A 23,683-nucleotide genomic window follows, 5' to 3' on the forward strand; every position below is an offset into this window, starting at 1 on the left:
TTTGTTTATAAAAGAATGGTTTGTGAAGCTGTTTTTGAGAGCTACAAATGTGAATGATACATTTATTTATTTATCTGAAAGGTAGCTTAGATTGTTTAGAGTGTAATCTGTATTTTTTGTAATGTGGCTGAATACAACTACTACTACTACTATACTATAATCAGAATTCTCACTTATAGTCATTCATCGGTATTAACCACAGTTGTGTGACTCATGACAGCTGATTTTCTTTTGCTTTTATTCGGAGTTTAATAAGTCATCTGATCTTGCTGTAATCTGATCTATGCTATAATATGAACACACTGCTACACAGTAAGTCGATTCAGCGACGGTGAGGTTTTGGAGACATCTTGAGAAATTCAGCTTGAAGGCTTGAATATACAGTATTCTCTCTCTCTCTCTCTCTCTCTCTCTCTCTCTCTATGTGTGTGTGTGTGCGTATATATATATATATATACATATACACACACACCACACACACACACACACACACACACACACACACACACATATATATATATATATATATATATATATATATATATATATATATATATATATATATATATATATATATATATATGTAACGCCAGTTCCCATAGGTGGCAGCAGTCAATGCGCCTCGACTCTTCGTCTATGGGGAAAACGAGCACACGCGAATGCCACATGAACTACCCACAACCATGGCCCACAACGTATAACGTCGTAAATATTCAGGTTTGTAAGTGGCTTGTCAGACACGTCAACACGGCCGCCATCTTGGGCAGGATTATATTTGACTGACTAAAATGACTTTGTGTTCTTTTTATTCCCGTGAAAGAAACATCAAAACCAAGTAACAAGGAATACCATTTCACAAGTGACATGTTTTATATTCACTGTTGTGAACGTGTTTAATTTGATGTATCTCTAACATAAATTAAACTACCTTATTACTAGCTTATTTAAAGCTAAGAAAACAAAAGATGTTTTTGTTAGAAAGACACCAGTGAGATGATGAAAGTGATATTTTGAAATTAGCCACTGTATGTAATTGTACTAAGTAGGCCATGTTATTCTTAAATATCTATTTCATATATACATATAACTATTAATGGAGTTTTAAGTAAAGCGGCACAGGCTGACTGTTCAGGAAAAACAAGGTTCAGTTAACATGTGAAATGTTCGTACAGAAATATAAACGATGAAGCTCGTTTTTGAAGTAGAACGCAACAGCAGCTAACTTAAACAGTAGCGTTGCATTCGTGTTAGCTAAATTTTACATGGATTGTATTGAACACTAGTATACGTTAATATACTAGTATACGTAATTAACGTTAACTGTTAACTTAAGATATGTGTCTGAATTGTAACTAAGTTACATAAGCATACAGAGCCACGTTGTTCAGATAGAGTTGATTTGCCCTACAATGTAAAGTGCGTTGAAAATAAAATCAGTTGTATTTAATTGTTACTGTTAAAAAATAGTCTTATAAAATATTATTATTATTATTATTCGTGTTATATATCATTAGGCTATATCTTTCCGTTTTTATATGCAAAAAAAATACCTAGAAACTTCATTAACCAAACGGCTTGAAAATTCAGTAAGTTGTGCGGATTTAAATCGTTGACAGACCTCTGCTTCCGTTAACTAACAGTAAGCGGACATGGCTTCCCCCTGGCCAAGATGGCGGCCGTGTTGACGCATGGACGGAGGCGGCGGAGGCGGCATCTATGTGTATATATCTATGGTATAACCGGGTATAACGCAATACGTACGGCGTAGAGACGTCACGAGAGATCGCCCTGTGCTGCCTGGCACTGTGTTTAAAGAGTCCCAGTTGGAAATAATCAGTATTGAAAATAGTTATCACGTTAATGCACAGTGTTCTAAGCGACACACAGTAGAGCCAAGGGAGATGCCAAACAATAGGTATGGTTTGATTGTTTCTTTACTCGTTGTTAACGTTAAATAGTTACATAAACGGTGCCGTATACTAGTGTTCAATACAATCCATGTGAAATTTAGCTAACACGAATGCAACGCTACTGTTTAAGTTAGCTGCTGTTGCGTTCTACTTCAAAAACGAGCTTCATCGTTTATATTTCTGTACGAACATTTCACATGTTAACTGAACCGTGTTTTTCCTGAACAGTCAGCCTGTGCCGCTTTACTTAAAACTCCATTAATAGTGATCTATACCACGCGTTCTTTAAAGTCAGGCCTTGGCTTAATCTACCAGTGCTTCCTTCCCGCTATCGGTCGTCTCAAAAATGTAGCAATACAAACGCAGCACATTAATTTACTCTTTAAAAGAAAAATGATAAAGCATGGGGAATTTTCTTTTGCGCGGTCACACTGCTAGTGGCTGCATCAATATGGCGGGCAGATAGAAGATCTTTAAAGTAAACCAGGTGGCTAAGCAATCATTCTCTGAAGAGTCTCTGTAAAGGAGCAGGCTAAAGCATCTTTAATGACTTTTATGTTGTTTTGGTTATGAGAATATCTGCTTGCTGCTCCTTGCACCCAGTATGCCACTGCAGGATATACCATGCCTGAGTCTTCAAGGCCCCATGTTGTCTCTGCCCAAAAGAATCAAACGCAAGTCCAGAGATTGGCTCAGTGAGGGTTTGGACACTGAATGCAATGCTCCAACGGAGCTCATCCAGCAGTGGTCACCATGCCACCAGCACCAGCAGCTCCTCAGCAAGGACAAAGAGAACGAGGGCAAATTTATCCTTGCCAGGAGATCAAGGAGAAGAAAACAATCCAAGTTGGGTAGGAAACCAGTCAGACCTTTCTTAAGAAGCTGCAGTGTATTGTTTTTACCTCATATGAACTGTGGGTCTTTGCTCAGTTTTATGCTGTTTTTCACTCAACAGGCATTTCATGGAACCACCTACCAGATGAACTACTCCTTGCGATCTTCTTCTACCTCCCTCTGCAGGACCTCCTCAGAATATCTGTAGTCTCTAAGCGTTGGCATCGTTTGGTGTGAGTTTCCAGTAGAACAAAATAATAGAAAGCTGCTCCGGGTTGGTGTCCAGATAAGCTGGTAATGTGAGGGGTTAATGGATCCTGTCTTAAAGCTTGTACTCACTTACATTGTCCTGACAATATTTTGTGTTTGGTATTTAGTACTTTAGTGAGTTTAGTACTACTACTACTACTACTACTACTACTACTACTACTACTAAGTAGCTGTAAACAGATATGGAACGTTGTCTCCATGTTAATTCTGCAGTCTATTTACAGCAGACTAACTATAGACTGCGCTGTGTTCCAGATTTGATGAGTGTCTGTGGCACAGCGTGGATCTGGAAGGGTTGACCCACATGGGTCCCGCTCTACAGCAGGTGTTAAAGACTGGAGTTCGTAGGCTGCGCTGCCCCCGGGCCTTTGTGGAAGAACTGCACTTTACAGTCCCAGTGTGAGTCCATTAGTTGTTGATGCTGTGATCATGTATTATTTTGCGCTCCTTTAAGCTTAATTTCTTTCAAATTCTGTCAACATCTGTATTTTTTTTCATTATCAGTAAGATCCAAAAAGGAAACTAGAGTAGTAGACATATTTTATGAAGTAGCATCATTTTGTGCAATTTTAAAACAACACAATGATTTACAGAAGGAAAAAAAAAACAGTACTTGATGGTACTGTCTATTTTTGTCTCTTTGATTCCCCAGCCCATTGCAAATAGTTCAGCTGGATCTGTCCAGTTCCATCATCCCCACCTCAGCTCTGGAATGCATTATTTGTCACTGCAGACAGCTGGAGTATTTGAGCCTTGAAAGTCAACAGATCTCAGACAAAATCATCAAGTAAGTTTTCAGCTGTCTGGATATAAATATATGTGCATCCTATAAATTTGAGGAATAATAATCTTTAAACCCTGAAGTTTATTTGGTCTGTATTGATGCATCAACATAACCAATGCGTTTACTTTAACTGTGTGTGCCCTGTTTGGCCTTTGTAACTGATGCACTTTGATGAAGATTTTTCTTCTTCTTTTATGGTGTGTCTCAGCTCTCTGGCTATGAACACAAATCTGCTGCAGCTCAACCTGAGTGGCTGCTCTCGCTTCTCTGCACCCGCTTTAGCTGACATGCTCAAATCCTGCTCCAGGTCAGCTGCTAGCATGTTCAGTTTTCCACTTTATCCTCCTTGTTTTCATCCTTGATCTCTACTTACTTATGCTGTGTCTTTGTTGTGTTTTGCAGTATAGAGCAGCTGAACATATCATGGTGTGGCTTCAACAATGATCACGTGAAGAGTGTTGTTTATAATCTGAGTTCGCGTGTTACCCACCTCAACCTCAGCGGTTACAGAGAGAACCTCACACTAAATGGTAAGTGTGGGATGTTTGAATTGTTACCAGAAACAGTCTTATATCTATTCATGCAATAGCACTCAAATCCAGTACCGCCATTTAGAATTACCACCCTTAGCCCAAGGGGGCAGTTAGCAGACAGTTTCCACTTAACCCCTTTTTTCATAGCAATACATAGTTTCAGTTGCAGGATGGCTTTCTTCATAAAAACGCATTTACATGATCACAGCAAGGAGCCAGTAACATTACAGCAAGCTTCTTCTTGTATTGTGTGATTTAGGCCAGAGTAGTTAGGTTAGTTAAAAATGTACAGTACTCTTACTCTTACTGATTTTGTCATCAATCACACTGGTATGGTTTCCTTTTTCACATAGTTCTGCTGACCATCTGGTATTATATTTGTGTGTTTTGACATTTTGTGGTAATCTGTTGTGGCTTCTCTAGTCACTGCTCCTCCTCATGGTTGGCTGAAGCATGCAACACTTTGGGCTATGTTCACTTCTCCATTTCATTGTCCTGCCACAGACCTGTACAGGCCTGCTGAAAATAAAATTGTCTTGTGAATATTTTAAGATCTGTGAGGTAGGCTCTTTACTTTGCAACAGAGATCTGAGATGATGCTATCATGTCTCGTATAGATTTGAAAGTGCTGGTGGACAGATGCCCCCAAATTCAAACTCTAGATTTGAGGTAAGATTTTATTCCTTTTTTTTTAATGATTTGAAGTAGGGCTGTACAATAAATTGTAAAAAAAATCTCGATGATCTCATTTCAAAACACAACAATTCTTAAGCATTTTATTTCATGAGCGGCATCACAAACAAATGCTTCCATTGCTTCCTGGATTTTTTCAAGTGCCCCTAAAGGCAGATCAACCGCTGACTCCTCCCTCAACCTATGGTAAAGCGTCTTTACAACATGTGATTCCGTCAGTGGAGGAAGCCCCCCTACAGTTGAGTGTGTGGAAACGGTGATGGAGACAAGCAGAGAGATGGCAGTGGTAAAAAGAGTTAAATGGGTGGTGAAGGTGGTAGTGGCAATAAACATTTAGCAAAAAAAATTGTGCCAAAGAATCGTGATCTCAATTCTAATCAAAAAAATCGCAATTCACATTTTTTCCAGAATCATGCAGCCCTAATTGGAAGATTACAGCTCAGTTCTGAACAATTCAGGTTACGTGTTTTGTATAACTGAACTTTTTAGAGTGGAAGGCTAGCTGGCCTAATGCGGATCAAAAATCACAAGAAGACCTCACAGAATTCATAGTGCTAACTTACTACTTATGGTCAGTTTTAGACAACAAGAGAAACATTTTACAGTTAAGACATCACTGCATAGTGTGGGGTCCACCTCCCAGCCACCTCCTCCCAAAAACATCAGATCTTAACAGCTTCTGTTTCCATTGTCCCACTGAAGGTGGCTGTGGATTCATCCATTTTTTTTTCACCATTTTCCTACCAGTCATCATTAGTACATATAACAGGTGCTTTTGTTCTCTACTGTACATTCCTTTCTTGAGCCAGATCGATAACCGATAACCTACCTGGAGATAAGAAAGATTAATGAACAAACAGTTTTGACTCTTAAAATGAAGATATTTATTTTTTCAGATGAAAAACTATTATAACATTTGAAAAACTATTATAACATTTGCTAAAAGATCAGGATCAAACAAAACTATCTGATATTTCAAATGAACATCATCAAATAAAGGCCTCTAGACCTGAAATACTGTGCATCAACTTTAAAAGTAAATAAAGTGAAAAAGTACATTCCTCAAGTTCTAAAAATAAATAATGCAGTGATACAAGTTAGAATCAAACATTTCTATGCTAGTTCTTTGCTATTTCTTCCTCCCCGTGGTATTTTCTTTAAACATTTATTGCACTCAGCCAGCGAACTATATATTTACAAAGGTAACTTGAATGCAGCTTTCATTGCAGGCCATGCAGGGCTCACATAGGAGAGGGAGCACCTGATTAAAACGATGACTCACACTGCAGTGCTGACAAAAATATATATTATTATATATATATTATGTTATCGGGCCGATAGGTCATGATATCGGACTTATCGGAATGACGTCATAATTTCCTGATATCGGGCAGCTCATCATCTAGGGCTGTCTGTGCCTAAACATAAACTGGAAGCGGAATCTACAGCCTATCTCTTCTAAACATAATCTGAACCCAGTTACCCTTTAAAATGTAATTGCTGTAAAGGAGACAGTATTGTTTCACTATGTAGTTTAGTAAGATAAGACTTACACAGACTTTAATAATCCACGAGGGAAATTACTTTGACACCGTAGCTTTGTTACATGTAAAAGTAAACACAAGAAGGATAACATAAAATGAGATTAGATTAAAGTAAAATAAAAGTCTAATCAAACAATTTACTGAATTAGCTCAGTGGCAAACCCATTTAATAGACTGTGGTGTCTGCCTTTCATGCTTTCATTAAGTTTTTAATCAGGAAGAAATTGACTCTGTCAAAACACTTGCTGTTATGTATTGCATGTATCTGTGCATGTCTGAGACATGGTTGAAATGGGGACGACTACAAACACAGAGTGCAGCTTTGAATGTGTCTATTGTCTTCACCGGGATTCCTCTGTGTTACAGTGACAGCACTCTGCTGATGGCTGACAGCTTCCACGTCTTCAAACATCTCAAGTGTCTACTCCATCTGTCTTTGAGTCGCTGCTATAACATACACCTTGCTGCTCTCAGGTAAAACGCCTATCTCTGTCTTTGCTTTTGGTACTGTGGCAATATCCCAGTAATTGCACTTGTGTTGAGTGCATTTTCATTCACTATCAGGTAACAGATGTGCTTACCATAATTCAACAATTCCACTCCATTTCAACTGATAGCATTTATGAGCTGATTTTTCCATTAAGCCTGGGAGCTTATATGTGATGATTTATCCAAGTGCTACAAGGTGATGGCAAAACACATGAATCACTTGGTGCTGCTTAATTGATAATATTGCATATGTAAGACTGTCAACACAGTATATTCTTATCACATTTGTTAACCTTGACACCTGGTACTTAATCGTTTAGTTGTATTAATTCAAAGACACCTTTAGTAATCACCGGTGACGATACAGCTTAGTTTTTACAGGTTGCAGCTGTCTCCACATTTGCGAGGTTTGTAGAAGTGGCATGTGTCTTGTAGTGTGTGAACAGTAACTTACTCAGAACTGTGTCACCCTACTCACCAGCATCTCTTTTCTCCACATCAGAGAAGTTGCATCTTAAGATGTAGATATGGGTTTGCTTGACAAGAGTTGCACATTTATGGGCAACTTCTAATGATGATGATGTCAGAAGCAGGCTCCTGATTATTTGACTAACCTGCTTGCTGGCTTAATGTACAGTTGTGAACACCCCCAGGACTGCATTCCTTTGGTAGTGTGAATACACAATGTGTCTTGGGCAATGTTAAAGACCTACTACTTTTCCAAAAGGTGTCCCAGATATAACTTCATATTTATGAAAAATTAAACAAGTTTAAATTAATGGAATAAAGATTTTACAAATACAATTTCTCTCTTCTTTGAATTCAAGTTGGATTGTACGATGTACAACTGGGTATGCTCACCTGGCATCTTCATCACTCTGCCTGAAATTCATTGAGGTTAGACAGTCCAAAATCTAACTGCTATCATATTTCTAGCAATCTGGGTAAGATGGTCCCCACACTGTGCCTTCTGGACGTGTTTGGCCTCATACAAGACAACCATCTTCCCTCTCTCAAGAAGGAGATGCCTCACATCAGTATCAACTCCAGGCCTTTCTCCAGTGTTGCCCGACCCACGCCCACCAGTTGGTTCATCGGCTCTCCCAGTGGCCGCATCATGTGGAGCAGGATGTGCCGGCTGAGGTTCACACTATGAGCATCAGTCCTGTCTCATTTTAAGCAGAGTTTCTGTTGCAGTGTTTAGTCATGCAGTATTCTGAAACACTTGCAGGGAGTTCGGCCTGGTCTCCATGGTGTAGCCATGCTTCAGTGTTGCAGATGCCTAGAGAAATGTTATGCTTTTTGTGTAGAAAGTCGGTTTATATGTTAAATGCAGCTTTTGTTGTATGTGTTGACAAAAACTATGAATAGATTTTTGAATTTGTTGGGTTCTAATAATGTGCAAATTCAAGCTTTTTTGTAAGGAAAATATGTTTTGGAATGCTCATCTATGATATGATAAAACAGCTGTTTTAATCACTGAACAAGTTTTAATGTGAAATGGGTATTTGGATTTTGTATCTTCAGATCTACCATTTTTAGTTTTTTTAGAACATGTTAAGATACACTTGTTATATCTTGTTAGCCCTATAGCATAATTTCCTAAGTCATATTTGAATGTTTTCAGAAAACAAAGAAAAAAAACACAATTTTTAGCAAACACATTGGTATTTTTATTGCTACTGTATCAAATTTACTATTATGCTTATGATATGTAGGTTTAGGAAAAAATTTTACTATAAAGAATTTGAGAAATTGAATTGTATGAATATATTCCCAGTTGGTATACCTGGGATAGGTTATCATCAGTGTACATTTACCTTCTTTCCACCTGTCTGTGCCATTTTACCCCTTTATTCTAATGTCAGGCAGAATCTTAATGGAAGACGTATTTTGACTGTTCATTGTCTTAACAAGTAAAACATTGTAAACTGTTGAGCGCCTTTTTGCTTTCATGGATTCAATTTGGCTTAAATCAGGTTTAAGTTTTGATAAGAGGCCAGACAATGCACTGTCGGTGTTCTAACCAAGAACATGTACATTGAATACATATATACAGGTATGCATTCAACAGGGATAATCATATACCTGTTTCAGATTAAGAATTGATTTATACAATATTTAATATTTCAGAAAACTTCGATGGCTTCAGTTATTTTTCTATTAAAGCTTCTCCTTTACAGCAGGGGTTCTCAAACTTTTTGAAGCCAGGGACCCCTTAAAATGGAGAAAACTTTCAAGGACCCCCCTCATACTCCTCTCGCCAATTAAACGTATGTTAAGTACCATTTGTGATTCCAGATGCCATAGGAATTATTTGTTTTAAACTGTTCAAACTAAATACTAACCTAAAAGACCTGTTTCATAGAAATGAACATTATTTCAATTTACACACAGTAATTTTATTCAAATGACATTTTGCCTTAACATTTATCATTTCAAGTTATAGATCTTGAAGCTTCCAGAAAATGAACAGTATCAAAACTGGCACAGTCAAAATGAATCAGTTAATTTCAAAACAATTTTAAAACATACTTAAGTTCTTCAGCTTTAACATAATTTATTGCCCCCTATTCAAATTTTTGTCAGAAAACTGAACAACAACATTCCTTACCCTTTCGTGAGGAATAACAATCTTGAGTTTTTTCCTTACACTCCGGGTGGTTTGGACTGAGATTTTTTAGCTTGGCTGACTTCAGCGCTTCATTTGCTGGCGCCTGAAGGCACACAACACATTTTGGTCTTCCCTCACTGTTCTCAATATATCCAAACTCGTCATATTTTCTTAGTTTATCTGGTTTGGGATTAGCATTACTTGAAGTGAACGTATTGAAATATAATATATTGTCCATTGTCACAAGAAATGCCGCACAGCGCAGGAGCTGTGCGGCAAGTGCCTCATGAGTAAAGCAGCGGATACAGGAGAGTGACACATGACAGATTTATGTGGTGTCATCATATCAGACTTTTTATTGACCCAAAACGTAGGAGGGAGTAATTGGTTTAATATGTTTGTTTCTTTGCTGCAGGTCACCAAATCTATGGCTCGGGGAGCCCCAGGGATCCGGGACCGCATTTTGAGAACTGTTGCTGTACAGTATGCAGGGACAGTAGTTGTAAGTAAAGTTGTTGTGTAATCTCTGATATGAATTTACTGCTGCTCCACTGGAGTTCAGATCTGGAGATAGGGATGAGTTCAAGAGGATACAGTGGCAACTCAAAGTCAAACTGAGGGAGTGTGAGGACACCTACAGGAGGAAACTGGAGGCCAAGCTCCAGCAGAACAACACTAGGGACGTATGGAGGGGCATGAAGCTGATCACCGGCTGGAAAGCAGTAGGAAAGTGGCCTAGATACAGCTAATGAACTGAATGTCTTTCAGAAGGGCACTGTGAGGATAATGTTCTATGATTTCTCCAGGACTTTTAACACCATTCAGCTCTTTCTGATGAGTGAGAAGTTGCTCAGGATGGGTGTCAGCTCCTCCACTGACTCCTGGACTGCTGATTACTTATCTTGCCCCAGTAAGTGCGGCTGGGGGGCTCCCTGTCAGATACCGTTGTCAGTAATGTTGGCTCACCACAGGGGACTGTCTTATCTCATTTCCTTCTTACTCTTTACACCTCTGATTTCCAATACAGACCTGCCCCCTGCAGAAGTTCTCTTATGACTCTGCAGTGGTAAGATGTATCAGAGATGGACAGGAGATGGAGTATAGGACACTGATCGCAGACTTTGTGGAGTGGTCCCAGCCAAACCACGTAGTCTTGAACGTGGACAAGACCAAGGAGATGGTCATTGACTTCAGGAGGAGGAGGAGGACACCAGTTGAGCCCTTCACCATGGAAATAGTGGGCTGCTACCAGCACCTGGGAGTCCACATGATCAATAGGCTGGAATGGAGGGACAACAGTGATGCTGTGTACAAGAAGGGCCTGAGTCGGCTCTACTTTCTCAGGAAGCTCAGGTGAGGCTCTTGTGAGATGTGTGCAGTGAATTACTAGAGTCTTTCTACCAGTCTGTTCTTGTGAGTGCCATGTTCTTTGCGGTGGTTTGTTGGGGGAGTAATACCAGCAAAAAAGACATCAGTAGGATCAACAAATTGATCCAAAAGGCTGGACATGTGATCGGTAGAGAGTTGGAGTCTTTGTCTCAGTGAGAGACAGATTGGTAAACTGCTCTACATTATGGAGAGGATGCATCTCATCCATTACACCAAACATTAGGGGTCAGAGGAGCTCTTTCTCCAGCAGTTGATTTCACTGCCATAGTGAACGCTACAGAACTTCTTTTATTCCATATTCTATACTTGATCAGTTTGGGATCTATTGAATTTGGAGGCCAGGTCAACACCTTGTGCTGTTTGTCGTGTCTTTTGAGTTGTTTTAAGCATTTTTGTGTGTGTGTCTGTGTCAGGCTGCATCCTGCTGGGACTTTTAGTACCAATAGGTAGAAAAGCGCTATACAAAAGCAAGACCAATTACCAATATTCCAACCTAAGAATATTTGTTATTATTATATCTATATGATCTGGTAATATGACCTAGCCTGGCATAGCAAGACTCTTGTCTTATTGGAACGTGTTGTTTAAATAAGTACACCAAAGCATTTCCGTTTCATGCCTCTTTGTCCAGTTCCAAAACACATCCTAACATACAGCAATGACTGTGCTTCCACAAGGTACCTTGGCACACTGCATATTTCCATAAGGGTTTGTAAACTAACCCCTTCCAGTACTGTATTATTGAGAAACCATGTTTCCTCCCAATTTGCATGTCCACATAAGGCACAGCTGCTGTTTAATTAAAACTCCACGCCCTGTCTTGTGAGACGCCTGAAGACACAATTCTCACCTAAAAACCCAGGGCAAAATTAAAGCACAGTACACATTTGGACTGTTGAGTGAATCCAATTCCTTTCTCTCATTTTGCAACATTTTGTTGAGTGGTGCAAACAGCTGGAAAAAATATAGGCCATGTTCTGAAAGACTCTTTATAAACTTTAACAACTGATAAATTGATTTAAATGCTCAATACAAGCTATTTTGAAAAGATGTTATTCTGGTGATATTCTTCTTTTCCATGTACAGACCCAAAATTAAAAATGAATGTATCCTGCCTGTATCAAAGCCTGATGTATCATATCCCTCTGTACTATAGAGCTCCATGATAAAATATTAAAATCACTGAATGGTCCTTCATTACTATGAACACTCTAGTTTATTAAACTCTGTCTCACATACACTGCCCTGTTACCTAAAACATTCACAAGAACCAGAAAATATGGATCAACACAACACTGAACACTGTCTCCAAAAGACAATTTGTGAGCAATTACATGAGTACTGTGAGCAAGTCTTATTGGGAACTGTATGTTAGGATGACTCCTAGTAGAAAAAATTACCTGATTCCCAAATAGACATGTATAGCATCCAGGTTCTGTTTCAATGGCTAGTCACCGCTTTGATTGAATTTTAATTTAAAGTAGATACATATTTACAACAATCAATGTTTTCTATAAGAATAACTAACTTTTTCAGCCAGAATAGCATGGCTGATATTCCCATTTACCTTGTGAGGTGTGGTTTTGTATTTGCATGGACAGATTTGTTACTATGTGTGCTACAACTGCAGGTGTATTAGATGCATGTGTTTGAAGATCGTCTAAGAATTTCCTCATTGGCTACAAAGTCTGTATGTCGTAGATGGTTTTATCCAAAAAGAATTAACTTTTTGATATTAACTTAAAAGAAATTTAATTTCCTTTAAGTGGTATGAGTTTAGGTACACTGAATTTGGTGCAGTGACAGGCAGTTTATGGCAAATGAATATATCTGACAGTTCCCATACAGTGCTTATAACACAAAAGCTTGGGAACAGTGGCTTGGAGTTCAAAAAGAAAATATATATATTGAAAATAAGCAAAGTTGATAAAACAATAGCAACAACACCTTTTTTTCCCAGGTATAAAAATATTCAACACTACCAGCTAACAGCTAAAAACTGTTGTGTCCCTTTGATCACATTGACCTTCAAACTCTGAGCTTTTGAACACAGCTGGCTAAAGCAATAACAACTCAAGTGTTATATGCTCCTGACTTGTCTCAGTTTTCTAGAACAACTGTCCGGAGCTGGTCCTCCTCACTCATGCTGATTGTAGCAATGGCACCGTCGTTGAACTCAAAGGAAGTCCCTCCATCCACCACCATGCAGGCATCCCAACACCGAGAGCGGACACACACCCTGAAGGAGCAGAGTCAATACAGCAGTCATGCATTGTCTTTACAGTTAGACGCTAACTGTTTGACGCTAAGAGCATCACTGACTTGCTGGTGAAGCCTCTCTGCCGGCTGCTGGAGAAGACTCTATTGACGATGGGCTCCCTGATGCTAAAGAACAAACGGCTGTCGTCTGGACTGAACACCAGAGACTCGTTGTATTCGTCAGTAACTGAGTACACAGACATCATTGCCACATTAAAACGGAGTATGTAAGAGGTATACTACTAACAGAGGATTGTGAGCTCACCTTTTTCAATAAATTCTTGGCTAAGGGGGATTTTAAGACCCGTCTGGGACTTTCCTGAAAAACAAAAAAGAAAGGTCAATATGATGTAAGTCAGGTCAGTGAGTCTGAGCAAACAGCTGTACATACCAATTTTTAAGACATCCGCCACTGCTTGTTCTGCAAGTTTGTTGATGTTGTAGGACCTGCGAGACAGCATGATGGGTGGATGGGTGGGTGGGTGGATGGATGGATGGATGGATGGATGGACAGACAGATAAATAACTTTATTCATCCCAAAGGGGAATTAGGTCGTCATAGCAGTGTGGTGTTTGAATACAATAAAATACAATAGAATAAAAGACTAAGGTATAAAAATAAAAGCAAAAAGAAAAACACAGAATAGGACAAGGACACTTAAAAAACACAATATACACAGGTAGATAAGGTGCAGTGGCAAGATGATTGCAGTAGTACTGATGATACGATGGTAATGTTATTGTAACTAAACAGTATATAATAGTAGTATATAATATTATATCATAATAAGAATATATAATAATACCAGTATAATAATAGTATATAACAGTAAGTAATAATAATAATATACATATAGAAATGTGTCATATGTGCGAGGTGAGCATACATACATTACTACACTATATAATATGTAAACATGTATTAATGAATATATATATGTAGGCACACACACAGATACACAAGATATCCAGAAAGGGTCACGAGAAGTCGTATTACAAAGTACAGCTTTGTGAATAAGCACCAAGATGTTTAGTTGACTTAATTATTTGGACAAAAGAATCTTACTGTAAGCCAACATCCCAGTAGAATTTTAAACAGTTGTTATTTTAAACAGTTGTTTAAATTGCTCAAGTCCTTGCTTAACTAATATCATTTACATCCCCTTTTAATAATGTGCAGTCTATAGGCATTCTAAAAATAGATACTCAATTATGACATCTTGGGAAAACAACCATTTTCTACTGCCTGCTATCGGCAAAAGCATTCCACCATTTCTTTTCGACATTGTGAGAATGAAATATACCCTGTAAGTCGTATAAAGTCTCCTTTTCCTATTGTAGCTGACTAAAAAAAGACTTGTTTCCAACTGTATTAGGACACACTGTTGCTTTTATGAGGATGTTGGCCATGAGCTATGTCCCAACTTCAGTCTTAACACTGTCTATGCAGTCTGTGAGTCACAGGTACTAGCTAGAAATTTGGTATTTAAAAGTTGATTATATTTACTGTATGTGTACCAGGCTTTGGATCCTGTTCCTGTGCAAATGCTGATTCCTGAACTCTTCTGTTTTTCCCATGGGCCATCATCCACGGAGATCTCGTAGTAGGATGCCCTATGAAGTGAGAGGTTAACTTGGGGTTTGAAGGATTTTAAATTCACCCTGTGATGAATGGAGATTTTTGCTGATGAGTGCTGGATAGACTGGGAAATAACAAGGGTTGCACATAGACACGGGAACTGTTAATGTGTTTAGATGGATGGATAATTTGTGTGACCGTAGTACCTGGAGGACAAAGATTCTCCGATGAAGATTTCATTCAGGCTTCTAATGGGAAGGAGGCTAGGCTTGGAGAAGCTCTTTTGTAGTGTTCCTGTCCGTGAACAACATAACTGAATTAAAAGAAGAACAGCTAAGGAAACATGTCAACATTATCACTTTCTAATTTACTGGCAAATTTTACCCCCGTTCAGCCATCTAATGTAATTCTTTTTGCACAGAAATTTGTGGATGACATGGCGTTGCTGAGTAGACAGGACAAACAGACAGATGGACAGTGACAGGCACAGATGCTAGTGGTAGAGTCATACTCGGCTGGCTGTCCATGGTAGTGATGCGGTGAGCTTGGCTGTGCTGCTCCAGGCTTAGCTGTTGTTCGTGCAAGTCTACGGGGGTTGGATTTATTCCTGTGCCATCTAAGTACAGACGGATTCTCTGACGCCACAGCCACCTGAGCACAATACAGGAAAAATTAGGGAAAAGGCTCTGCTATCTGATATTTATAAGTTTTTCACATCAGTTTTAGAAGAGCAAGCAATTCAATTTCACTGACTTCACTGGACCTTATGGCTATGAAAAATGTGGTACTGATAATTAGACTAGATTTTAATTTTTTTTTTAGATTTGACTAAAATTTACACCCATTACACATGTTCAAGTATAAGACAACAAAATGCTGATTCAACCAGAAGTGCAGAAGCACTAAGTGCAGAGTATGTACATATGTACAGCCATATGTATGGATACCAATTTAATGTATTGTTCCAGAGTACTTACTGGACATACTACTGGACAGACTAGTGGTCTGGTTAACAGAAACTATGAAAATTAACAATGTATACAAGCTATGGTTAACCACTATATGCAGAGATGTGTCAGTATTGCAATTCCCTTGCACTACTGACACTTCACTGCATATAGTCATTAAGAGGATTGGGGATTGAGGGATTCGACAGAGACTTCAGCTGAGGGGAAAAACTGTTCCAATTTGTTCGTTTTTCGTTTTTTTATTTTTTTACGTTTTTATTTTTTTGTAAAATGTGCCTGAAAGAGTGGCTGCATGTCGCCAATAGCTCTGTGATGTTAACCTTTTTAGGATAGTCTTAGTGTGTTGATGGTTGTTTTTTGTCTGACTGTTTTTTTCTGTACCCTGAACCAGCCAAAATGGCTTCTGGTCATTCTTGTCTTTTTGTGCTGTTTTTATTTTGGACTTTTTGTTTTTGGCTGTGGTGTTCGGTGGAGTGTCCGGATTGAGGCCTGAAATTCCTGCTGAATTTTAGGAGAAGTGTTGGCAATACCAGGCTGGAGTTGGAGGTGGCAGGGAGGAGAAGGAGGTTTGGGTTGGCGGTGCCATCTGTCCTCATGGGGAATGTGAGGTCTTAGGCTGCAGGATCGATGGACTGCATGCACTTGATGGGACCCAGAGGGAGTGTGTCATGAGAAGTGCTTTGAAGACCTGGTTCATAGGACCAAAGTACATCTGTGCCCGGCTCTAGACTCTACAGGCGGACATGCTCCGTTGGCGTTTAAATCCCTCCCTCAGCAACAAGGACAAGGCAACACCATGTGATGACACAATCCATGCCGCTGTTGCTATGCAACTGGCCAAACAACCACATCACCTTGAACACTACTTTGCCAACTACTTTTGTATATTTATTCACAATGCTAATTCTATACATTTTTTGATTATATTGTGTATTTTATTTTGCTAGATAATACCTATTTTTATTTTTGCTTTAATTTAATCTCATTATATTTTGTCTTTCTTGTTGTTTTTATGAGTGTCTACTTTTATGTGCGACAACGGTGACAAAGTAATTTCCCTCATGGATCACTAAAGTCTGTCTAAGTCTACCTAAGGGTAGGAAGACAAACAGTTTATTTGCAGGGTGGAACACATCCTTGACAATGCTGCATGCTCTGCACAACTTTTGCAGGAACTGGAGTGAATAACATATCTAATCTAATCTAAAAAATGTGAATTTTACCTTTTAGGTTATTCTTCTTGTGTTAGTGTGTTTTTTTTTTATTGTTGTCTGACTTGTTCTTGTTTTTTTCTGTGCAGAAAACCAGTCAATGTGTTTTTGTGTCTTTTTCTGCTGTTTCATTTTGTTTTTTTTCTGGGCTTTTTGTGTTTGGCTGTATTGTTGGCTCTGGAGTTCGGTGGAACGGTTGTTGTGTCCATTGGTGTGTTCCAGAGACCACCTCCAAGCGCTGTCCGTGTCCCCTGAGCTGCCCAGAGCGAGGCCTGAGATTGCCGATGAACTTCGGAAAAAGAGCTGGGGATGCCGCTGGAGGTGAAGGAGTGAAGAAAGAGGTTCAGGTCTGCAGTGCCATCTGTACTCCAGGGGAACTGTGTGCGCTTGAGAAGTGCTTTGGAGACCTGGGTTCATACGTACCACAGTGCGTCTGTGCCCGACTTCGAGACTCTATGGCGGATGGAGGCGTGCTCCTGGGTGTTGGTTTACATCCCTCTCAGCGGACAAGGAAACACCATCCTACACGATCCATGTAACTGTTGCTATGCAACCGGCCAATTAACTGGATCACTTTGGACATTGTTTTACCAACTACGTTTGTAAATTAGTTTAATGCAAATTCTGTAAATTTTTCCATTACACTGTTTATATTATTTTATTAGATAATATATTTTTTGAAACAGTCATGAAACAGTCTAGGATATCCATGGATACATGACTTAAGTCATTATATAAACTGAACTGGAATATACACAAGGAAAAACTGTGTATATGTACCCATTTGTTGTTTTCAGGGATCAACATTGTCCTTTTTTTCACATGTATTCAGACATTGATAGACATTGACATAAACATTAAGATACATTGTGTTGTGACAAATCATTATTCTTCAGACTTTAAAATCACTCTGTAACTTGCATTTTGACAATAATTACCTCTTACTGTCAGTTTAGTTTCAGGTCTACTGTACTAGTTTTAGTTCCTACCTATAAACAGTGCTCTTAGAAGTGGTTAGATTAGAGTCTAACATTCTGCATGTGATTTATTAGGTATAAGAGGAGCTTTCTTGAAACTTCAAGTTTAAATATTCAGCATAGTACTAATTATACTGAGCACACCATTCATTTTTTATATATATTTTATGTAAGTACATGATTTACAGTTCATATGTGGTTTAAGAAAAGCTGTCCCTCTGAGAGAGAACAAACAGTTTACAATGTAAAATATGTGTAAGTTAAATTGTGCTTTGTGCTGCCTACTACCCACTGTAGAGTTTCAGGGTCTTGATTTCTCAGCATAAACAAACATGCGTGAATGAAAAGATGACTGACATAGACTGACAGTGCACACAGGAAAACACAGGGCATATGTAAATACGCACCTGAACTCACCACGGCAGAGTTTCTCCAGTGCCTCAGGGAAGGCACGAGTGTAACGCACAGGTAGGCACAGATGACCTTCTGACCTTAAGTAGAACAGAAACATTTTAAATGGACTTTTGAATAAACTCAGCTGAATATAGTGACGGTTGAGTAAGAATAAGACAATAGATGTCTTTTCTAAAATGCCTATGCTAAATTTCATATTCATAATACAACATTTAGTCTTCAGTCTTATATTTAACAATTAAAACTGTGCTGTTTTACCTTTCAGGGTCTGTGTTTACTCCAACAACTGGTTTGTCCTTGCTAAAAACCTTACTGGCAACAAGCAGCATTGTTCCATCACCTAACAAAACAAACTGCAGTTAGAGAACTTGTATTGTATACTTGTGTCCCTTGTCTGAATGTTTTGTTCATTTGAGCCCACCCCTTTTCATTTATGTGAACAAATGGTATTGATAATGACAATTGAAACTAACATTTACAAAGGGTGACTTTACTTTGCAGTATATATATATATATATATATATATATATATATATATATATATATATATATATATAATAAATGCCAGAGGCATTATATGGGGAGACTGTAGCACAAAAATAGAAAAGAATAAAAATCCAATGACAAATTTTTGTGAAATTCCTACCTCCAGCAGAAATGATGGCATCTGCCCATCGCACTACCTCTTCATCATATTCTCCTCTCTTCACAACTCGTACATCAATGCCTTCTGTCCTAAAAACACAAAATAATACAAAGGGTGCCTCAGCTACTAAAAAGCAAATCACCTATATCAGCCTACAGAATGGCCATCATAATCTGTTGGGCTACATCTTACTGCAGGCTCTTCACAATATGTTCTACATTGTTAGTGTGGATCTTGTGTCTTTCCAGCAATCCACTGTAGCTGGAGCCCTTCATAGCAAGCTGCAAAACACAAGTATAACAAGGCTCAAGATTGAAAAATCAAAAAGGGTGAACGGTAAAATGCAGAAATTTGGTATGTCTCAGCTCAAGGTCCATACACTGGACATTTTTAAATGCAGTCTTACCAGCTGTTTTAGATCTTCTTCAGATAGCCCTGCATAACGATACCGCTGCTGTTCAAACTCATATCGCGTAGTCTTTGTAACCACTGCTACTTTTTCAGGTTTGAATCCAACTTTAGCCTGTGTTGAAACTTTACACACTGAAGTGACTAGGGGGCGAAGTGAACCTCCATACAGCAGGTTGACAGCTCGATTCCCAAAGCACAACAAGTTTACCACAGAGCGGCGAGACATTCTTTTAGTGAACACCACTGAAACTAACAGAGAGTCAATAATTACAAATGCCCTACTCTGCAGAGCTGACAAATTGGATCATTTCAGTATACTGGCCAGATGTAGTTAATGTCCATTCCCAGGCAAGAAGTCTGACACACTCCCAGCTGTCAAGGAAGGTCACCAATCTCTTCCCTAGCAATTGGGTGACCCGTCTAACACGTATTCTAACTTTTTTTTTCTTCAAATCAAGAGTATCCTCGAGGACGTAACAAATTAGCAAGAGCAACCGTTATCTTGCTGTTTAACTGGGTCTTAATACGTACAAATCGTATTTGGTAAGGTTAACAGCTTACGGTACCAGCTGAGCTTCACAAGCTAAAGTAGTAACGTTAGCAAGCAGCTGGTTCACAAGTCATAAGCCTGTATATCACATCGTTCGACTGGACTTACTCTAACATTAGTAACGGTCTGCCACACTGATTGGGTCCCAAAGCCTTTTAAACACGAGTAACGTACACGAGAGGGTGACGAATAAACGGAAACAGATAAGTACAGAGGTAGCACGTACCACGCCGTCTGGCACGTCCTCAAGTTGTAGGCTACGTAAGTTACGTAGAGTTTAATCTGATTGGCTACGTCGCTGTCAAGCCGGAGGTACGCGGTTACGTTTTGTTTTGGCTGAATCTCCTCGTGACGCGGATGTGTTGGTCCTGTGTGACCAAGAAGGGTGAAGATCATTGACTGTGGGTGAAGATGTTAAAGTGACACCACAAACTATTTTAATCACAGATTTGACTATAAATAAAAACTCGAAATTCACTTTTATTTAATCAGTTACCAATTCACTTCTATTTTCAGTCATAAGTAGCTACTGCTTAGGAGTCATCTCAACACTGCTTGAAATACAATTCAGATGGTGATAACAGCTATTTTAAGAAGAAAGAGCAGTAGAGAGGACATGGCAGTTGAACATGTTAAAAAAAAAGTCATTGAATTGGTTGGTTGTGCTCTTTTTTTTTCTTTTTTTTTGGAGCTACAGTCAGTGATAATCTTCATGCTGTCCCACACCTCTTTAGTGCAGCCACAGAAAAAAAGGGCATTGATGTCACTGGTGATCCAGGATTTATTGTTGAGGAAGCAGCACACAGTTCTGGTGGGAACAACAACATTTATACAGTGGTTGTTTATGATGTAGTCAGTACTCCCCAGGCAGTCGACTAGAAGCAGACCATATACACTACATGCCGCATTCTGGCTGGTCAGACATATTAGCGCGGCCGCCATCTTGGGCAGGGGTTCTTATCAGCAGTCAGACTGTAGTCAGTGCATCTGAATGACTAAAATGACACAAGACTCTTGTGTAGTTTACGGATGTTCCATGAAAGAAACACCAAAACCAAGCAACAGGGAATACCATTTCACAAGTGAAAAGATCTTTTATGTTATTTAACTGTTATGTACATGTTCAATGTATCTCTAAAGCTCACGTAAATTAAAGTACCGTATCTTGTTACTAGCTTATGTAAGGATAAGAAAACAAAATATGTTTTTGATAGTAAGACATCAGTAATATGATGAAAGTGAAATCAGCCACTGTATGTAATTGTACTAAGTAGGAAATGTTTCATATATAACATTATGTTTCAACATTGTGTCTGAACTGTTGCTACCCAACTACAGTTCACCCAGTGTTGGTCAGATGAAGTTGTTTTGCCCTTAAAATGTAAAGTGCGTTATAAATAAAATATATTATTATTGTTATTGTTATTATTATTATTATTATTATATGATATATATCCCTCAGCGGAGAGTGAAACACCATGCAATGACACAATCCATGCTATCTTACTTTATTTGAATTTTCTTGTGCTTTGTTTAAGAGTTAACTTTTATGTGGAAATAAGTTATGGTGACAAAGTAATTTCCCTTGTGGATCATTAAAGTTTAAGTTATGTTATTTAACACATACTCTTCCTGTAACTATATCTTGTTTTATTTTGATCATTATATCATAAACTCTATTGTGTTATTATTATTAAATATATCATTATCGCTGTTTTTATTGTTAATATCAATCCATTTTGACAAATACCTACAAGCCTTTCAATGGCATTGCACATTATCTGCATTTTCAATTTAACCAATCTATATTGTATCATAAATATATGTCTGACATTTATAATAAACCAAACAGATTGAAAACCGGTTGAAAATTCAGTGAGTTATGGTGATTTTTACCCTTGATAGACCTCTGCCTCTGTTCACTAATACTGTAAGTAGACACGGCTTCCCCCTCCTCGCCGACACATCGTTCTAATGGACAGAGACGGCGGAGGCGGCATCTAGTGTTTATATCTATGGAAGCAGATATTCAGAACTGCCTAGCTGCGATTTCCTGAAGGAATGTTTGGTGGTGGGTTGCCTTCCAACCAGTGGCCTGTCATGAGGTTGGAGCAGGATCAGATTGTGGTCTGATTTCCCCGAAATGAGATGGCAGCCAGCACACACGCTTCACTGTGAATCTTATCTGGTTTCGGCACCCTCAAACAGCACTGGCCTCAGACAAGGCTGTTGCTCAACAACTCCCCTGAAGATCACTGCAGTGAGACGCTCTTGCATTCCTCCCCCCACTTCCTACAGACACCTGCTGATAGTTGACTCTGTCTGGGACCCGATCAAGGTTGTCTCCAGACTGAGGCACTAAGATTGTGATGCCAGGTGAAGCAGCTCTCCAGGCCTACACATACACACATATGGACAGATATGCATTCACCCCCTTTACCCCCACAACCAACACCTGTGATGCGCCGTAGGTGGCAGCAGGAACGGATGGCCGCTTGCTTGCACTGGAACTAAAAGGTTCACTGATTCTGATTCTGAACCCCTCCAAGTTTTGGGCATTTGCTCTACACACTAAGGTAAACTTAACGGAACATCACTTTCAAGAACTGGTATGTGTGGAAAAGTACAATATAATAACTCTAACTTGTTAACGATTTTGGGAAGATACACAGATACTTGCTTTTTTTTCTCCCTCTTCGTTGAGCTAACGTAAATGGGATAACTAGCCAAACACTACGACAACAACTTTACAAAACGACTGAAAGAAAAAAAGGGGAGCATTTTGATGGACTGGAATGATGATTCTCCGCTCACCTTATGCTCTCCGTTACGTGATACTCCTATCTCAAGCCCTAACAAGAAAACATGCTCAAGAGATAATGATGAGGTATCCAATGCAGGCAGACTGAAAGCTGTCCAACACTTAACAAGCAGGTTCATATCTCTCGAACAAAAGCTAAGCCAAAATGCTGAAGAGATTGTCAAAGAAAACATTGAAGGTATCGAACACATGGCCAAGTCGAACAATGACAAGATGCAAGTGATGAGTTGCTGGCTCAGTGAACAGGATGAAAAAATTGAAGAAGCAGAGCATTACAGCCGACGCTAGAACCTGAAACTTTTCAACCTACCGGAATCCACCAATAAGTCCACGGGAGATCTAAGAAAACAGATCTTTCAGATTTTTGGACAAGTGGCTCCAGATAAAAAAAACAACCTTGACTTTCTCATCGACACAATTCACAGAGTGAGACACCTCAGAGATGACGGGAGCCCTCGTCCTGAGATACTACAATTCACCATGCGCACCTTCAGGCAGAAAATATGGAAAACTTCGATGACCGCCGCTGTGATGAGGGAGAAAAAGCTTCGACTTGCGGAGGATCTGACATATAGGGAAAGACAATGCCGAAAGAAATTTGGTCCACTGGTTGAAAAAGCCCGCAAAGATGGAAGAAAGACTGCATGGCGTGGTCCAGATGTGATCATCGAAGGTAAGAGAATCACCGCTGACTCAGTGAAAAATGTCTTTTAAGACATGTATAGGTTTGTCCCTGTCTCGCCAGCTTCAAAGCTGAATATTTAAAAAAATTTTTCCATTAAAGGGG

The 23,683-nt window shown here is 39.1% G+C and overlaps 2 protein-coding genes across 6 annotated transcripts; one reads left to right on the forward strand and one right to left on the reverse strand.

Annotated features, from left to right (window-relative positions):
• The first annotated feature begins 1,641 nt into the window (after positions 1-1,641).
• Positions 1,642-12,772, forward strand: skp2 (S-phase kinase-associated protein 2, E3 ubiquitin protein ligase). Of its 4 annotated transcripts, none has more exons than XM_047569245.1 (10): positions 1,642-1,915; positions 2,514-2,761; positions 2,866-2,977; positions 3,270-3,413; positions 3,667-3,801; positions 4,007-4,105; positions 4,201-4,328; positions 4,949-5,000; positions 6,935-7,042; positions 10,087-12,772. In XM_047569245.1, exons 1-10 carry the CDS (start codon positions 1,902-1,904, stop codon positions 10,136-10,138), a joined length of 1,092 nt encoding a protein of 363 aa, XP_047425201.1. In that variant the 5' UTR covers positions 1,642-1,901; the 3' UTR covers positions 10,139-12,772. The 4 variants fall into 4 exon arrangements, with proteins under 4 accessions (XP_047425201.1, XP_047425200.1, XP_047425199.1 ...); XM_047569243.1 differs by lacking the exon at positions 10,087-12,772 and adding an exon at positions 7,994-8,993 and having other exon boundaries at positions 1,645-1,915; positions 2,577-2,761; XM_047569242.1 differs by lacking the exon at positions 10,087-12,772 and adding an exon at positions 7,994-8,993 and having other exon boundaries at positions 1,646-1,915.
• nadk2 (NAD kinase 2, mitochondrial) lies at positions 12,258-20,323 on the reverse strand. 2 transcript variants are annotated; one of them, XM_047569240.1, is made up of 12 exons: positions 19,521-20,323; positions 19,307-19,395; positions 19,115-19,203; positions 18,727-18,808; positions 18,462-18,545; positions 15,410-15,549; positions 15,105-15,192; positions 14,838-14,933; positions 13,711-13,766; positions 13,585-13,638; positions 13,383-13,506; positions 12,258-13,299 (listed from the first exon to the last, which is right to left on the reverse strand). In XM_047569240.1, the coding sequence occupies exons 1-12, from the start codon at positions 19,749-19,751 to the stop codon at positions 13,161-13,163; spliced, it is 1,272 nt and encodes a 423-aa protein (XP_047425196.1). In that variant the 5' UTR covers positions 19,752-20,323; the 3' UTR covers positions 12,258-13,160. The 2 variants fall into 2 exon arrangements, with proteins under 2 accessions (XP_047425196.1, XP_047425197.1); XM_047569241.1 differs by lacking the exon at positions 19,307-19,395 and having other exon boundaries at positions 20,184-20,308.
• Between the last annotated feature and the right edge of the window lie 3,360 nt (positions 20,324-23,683).

Source organism: Mugil cephalus, chromosome 19, assembly GCF_022458985.1.
Source record: "Mugil cephalus isolate CIBA_MC_2020 chromosome 19, CIBA_Mcephalus_1.1, whole genome shotgun sequence".
Classification (NCBI taxonomy): domain Eukaryota; kingdom Metazoa; phylum Chordata; class Actinopteri; order Mugiliformes; family Mugilidae; genus Mugil; species Mugil cephalus.

Bases quoted from the DNA above. Each gene is read 5' to 3' on its own strand.
- skp2 (XM_047569242.1), top strand. The intron at 3,414-3,666 runs GTGAGTCCATTA...TTGATTCCCCAG, and splicing joins CTGCACTTTACAGTCCCAGT to CCCATTGCAAATAGTTCAGC. The intron at 7,043-7,993 runs GTAAAACGCCTA...TCATATTTCTAG, and splicing joins ATACACCTTGCTGCTCTCAG to CAATCTGGGTAAGATGGTCC.
- nadk2 (XM_047569240.1), bottom strand. From the start codon at position 19,751: ATGTCTCGCCGCTCTGTGGTAAACTTGTTGTGCTTTGGGAATCGAGCT. The intron at 19,396-19,520 runs GTAAGACTGCAT...TGTGTTTTGCAG, and splicing joins AAGAAGATCTAAAACAGCTG to CTTGCTATGAAGGGCTCCAG. The intron at 13,639-13,710 runs GTATGTACAGCT...TTTGTTTTTCAG, and splicing joins GGCGGATGTCTTAAAAATTG to GAAAGTCCCAGACGGGTCTT.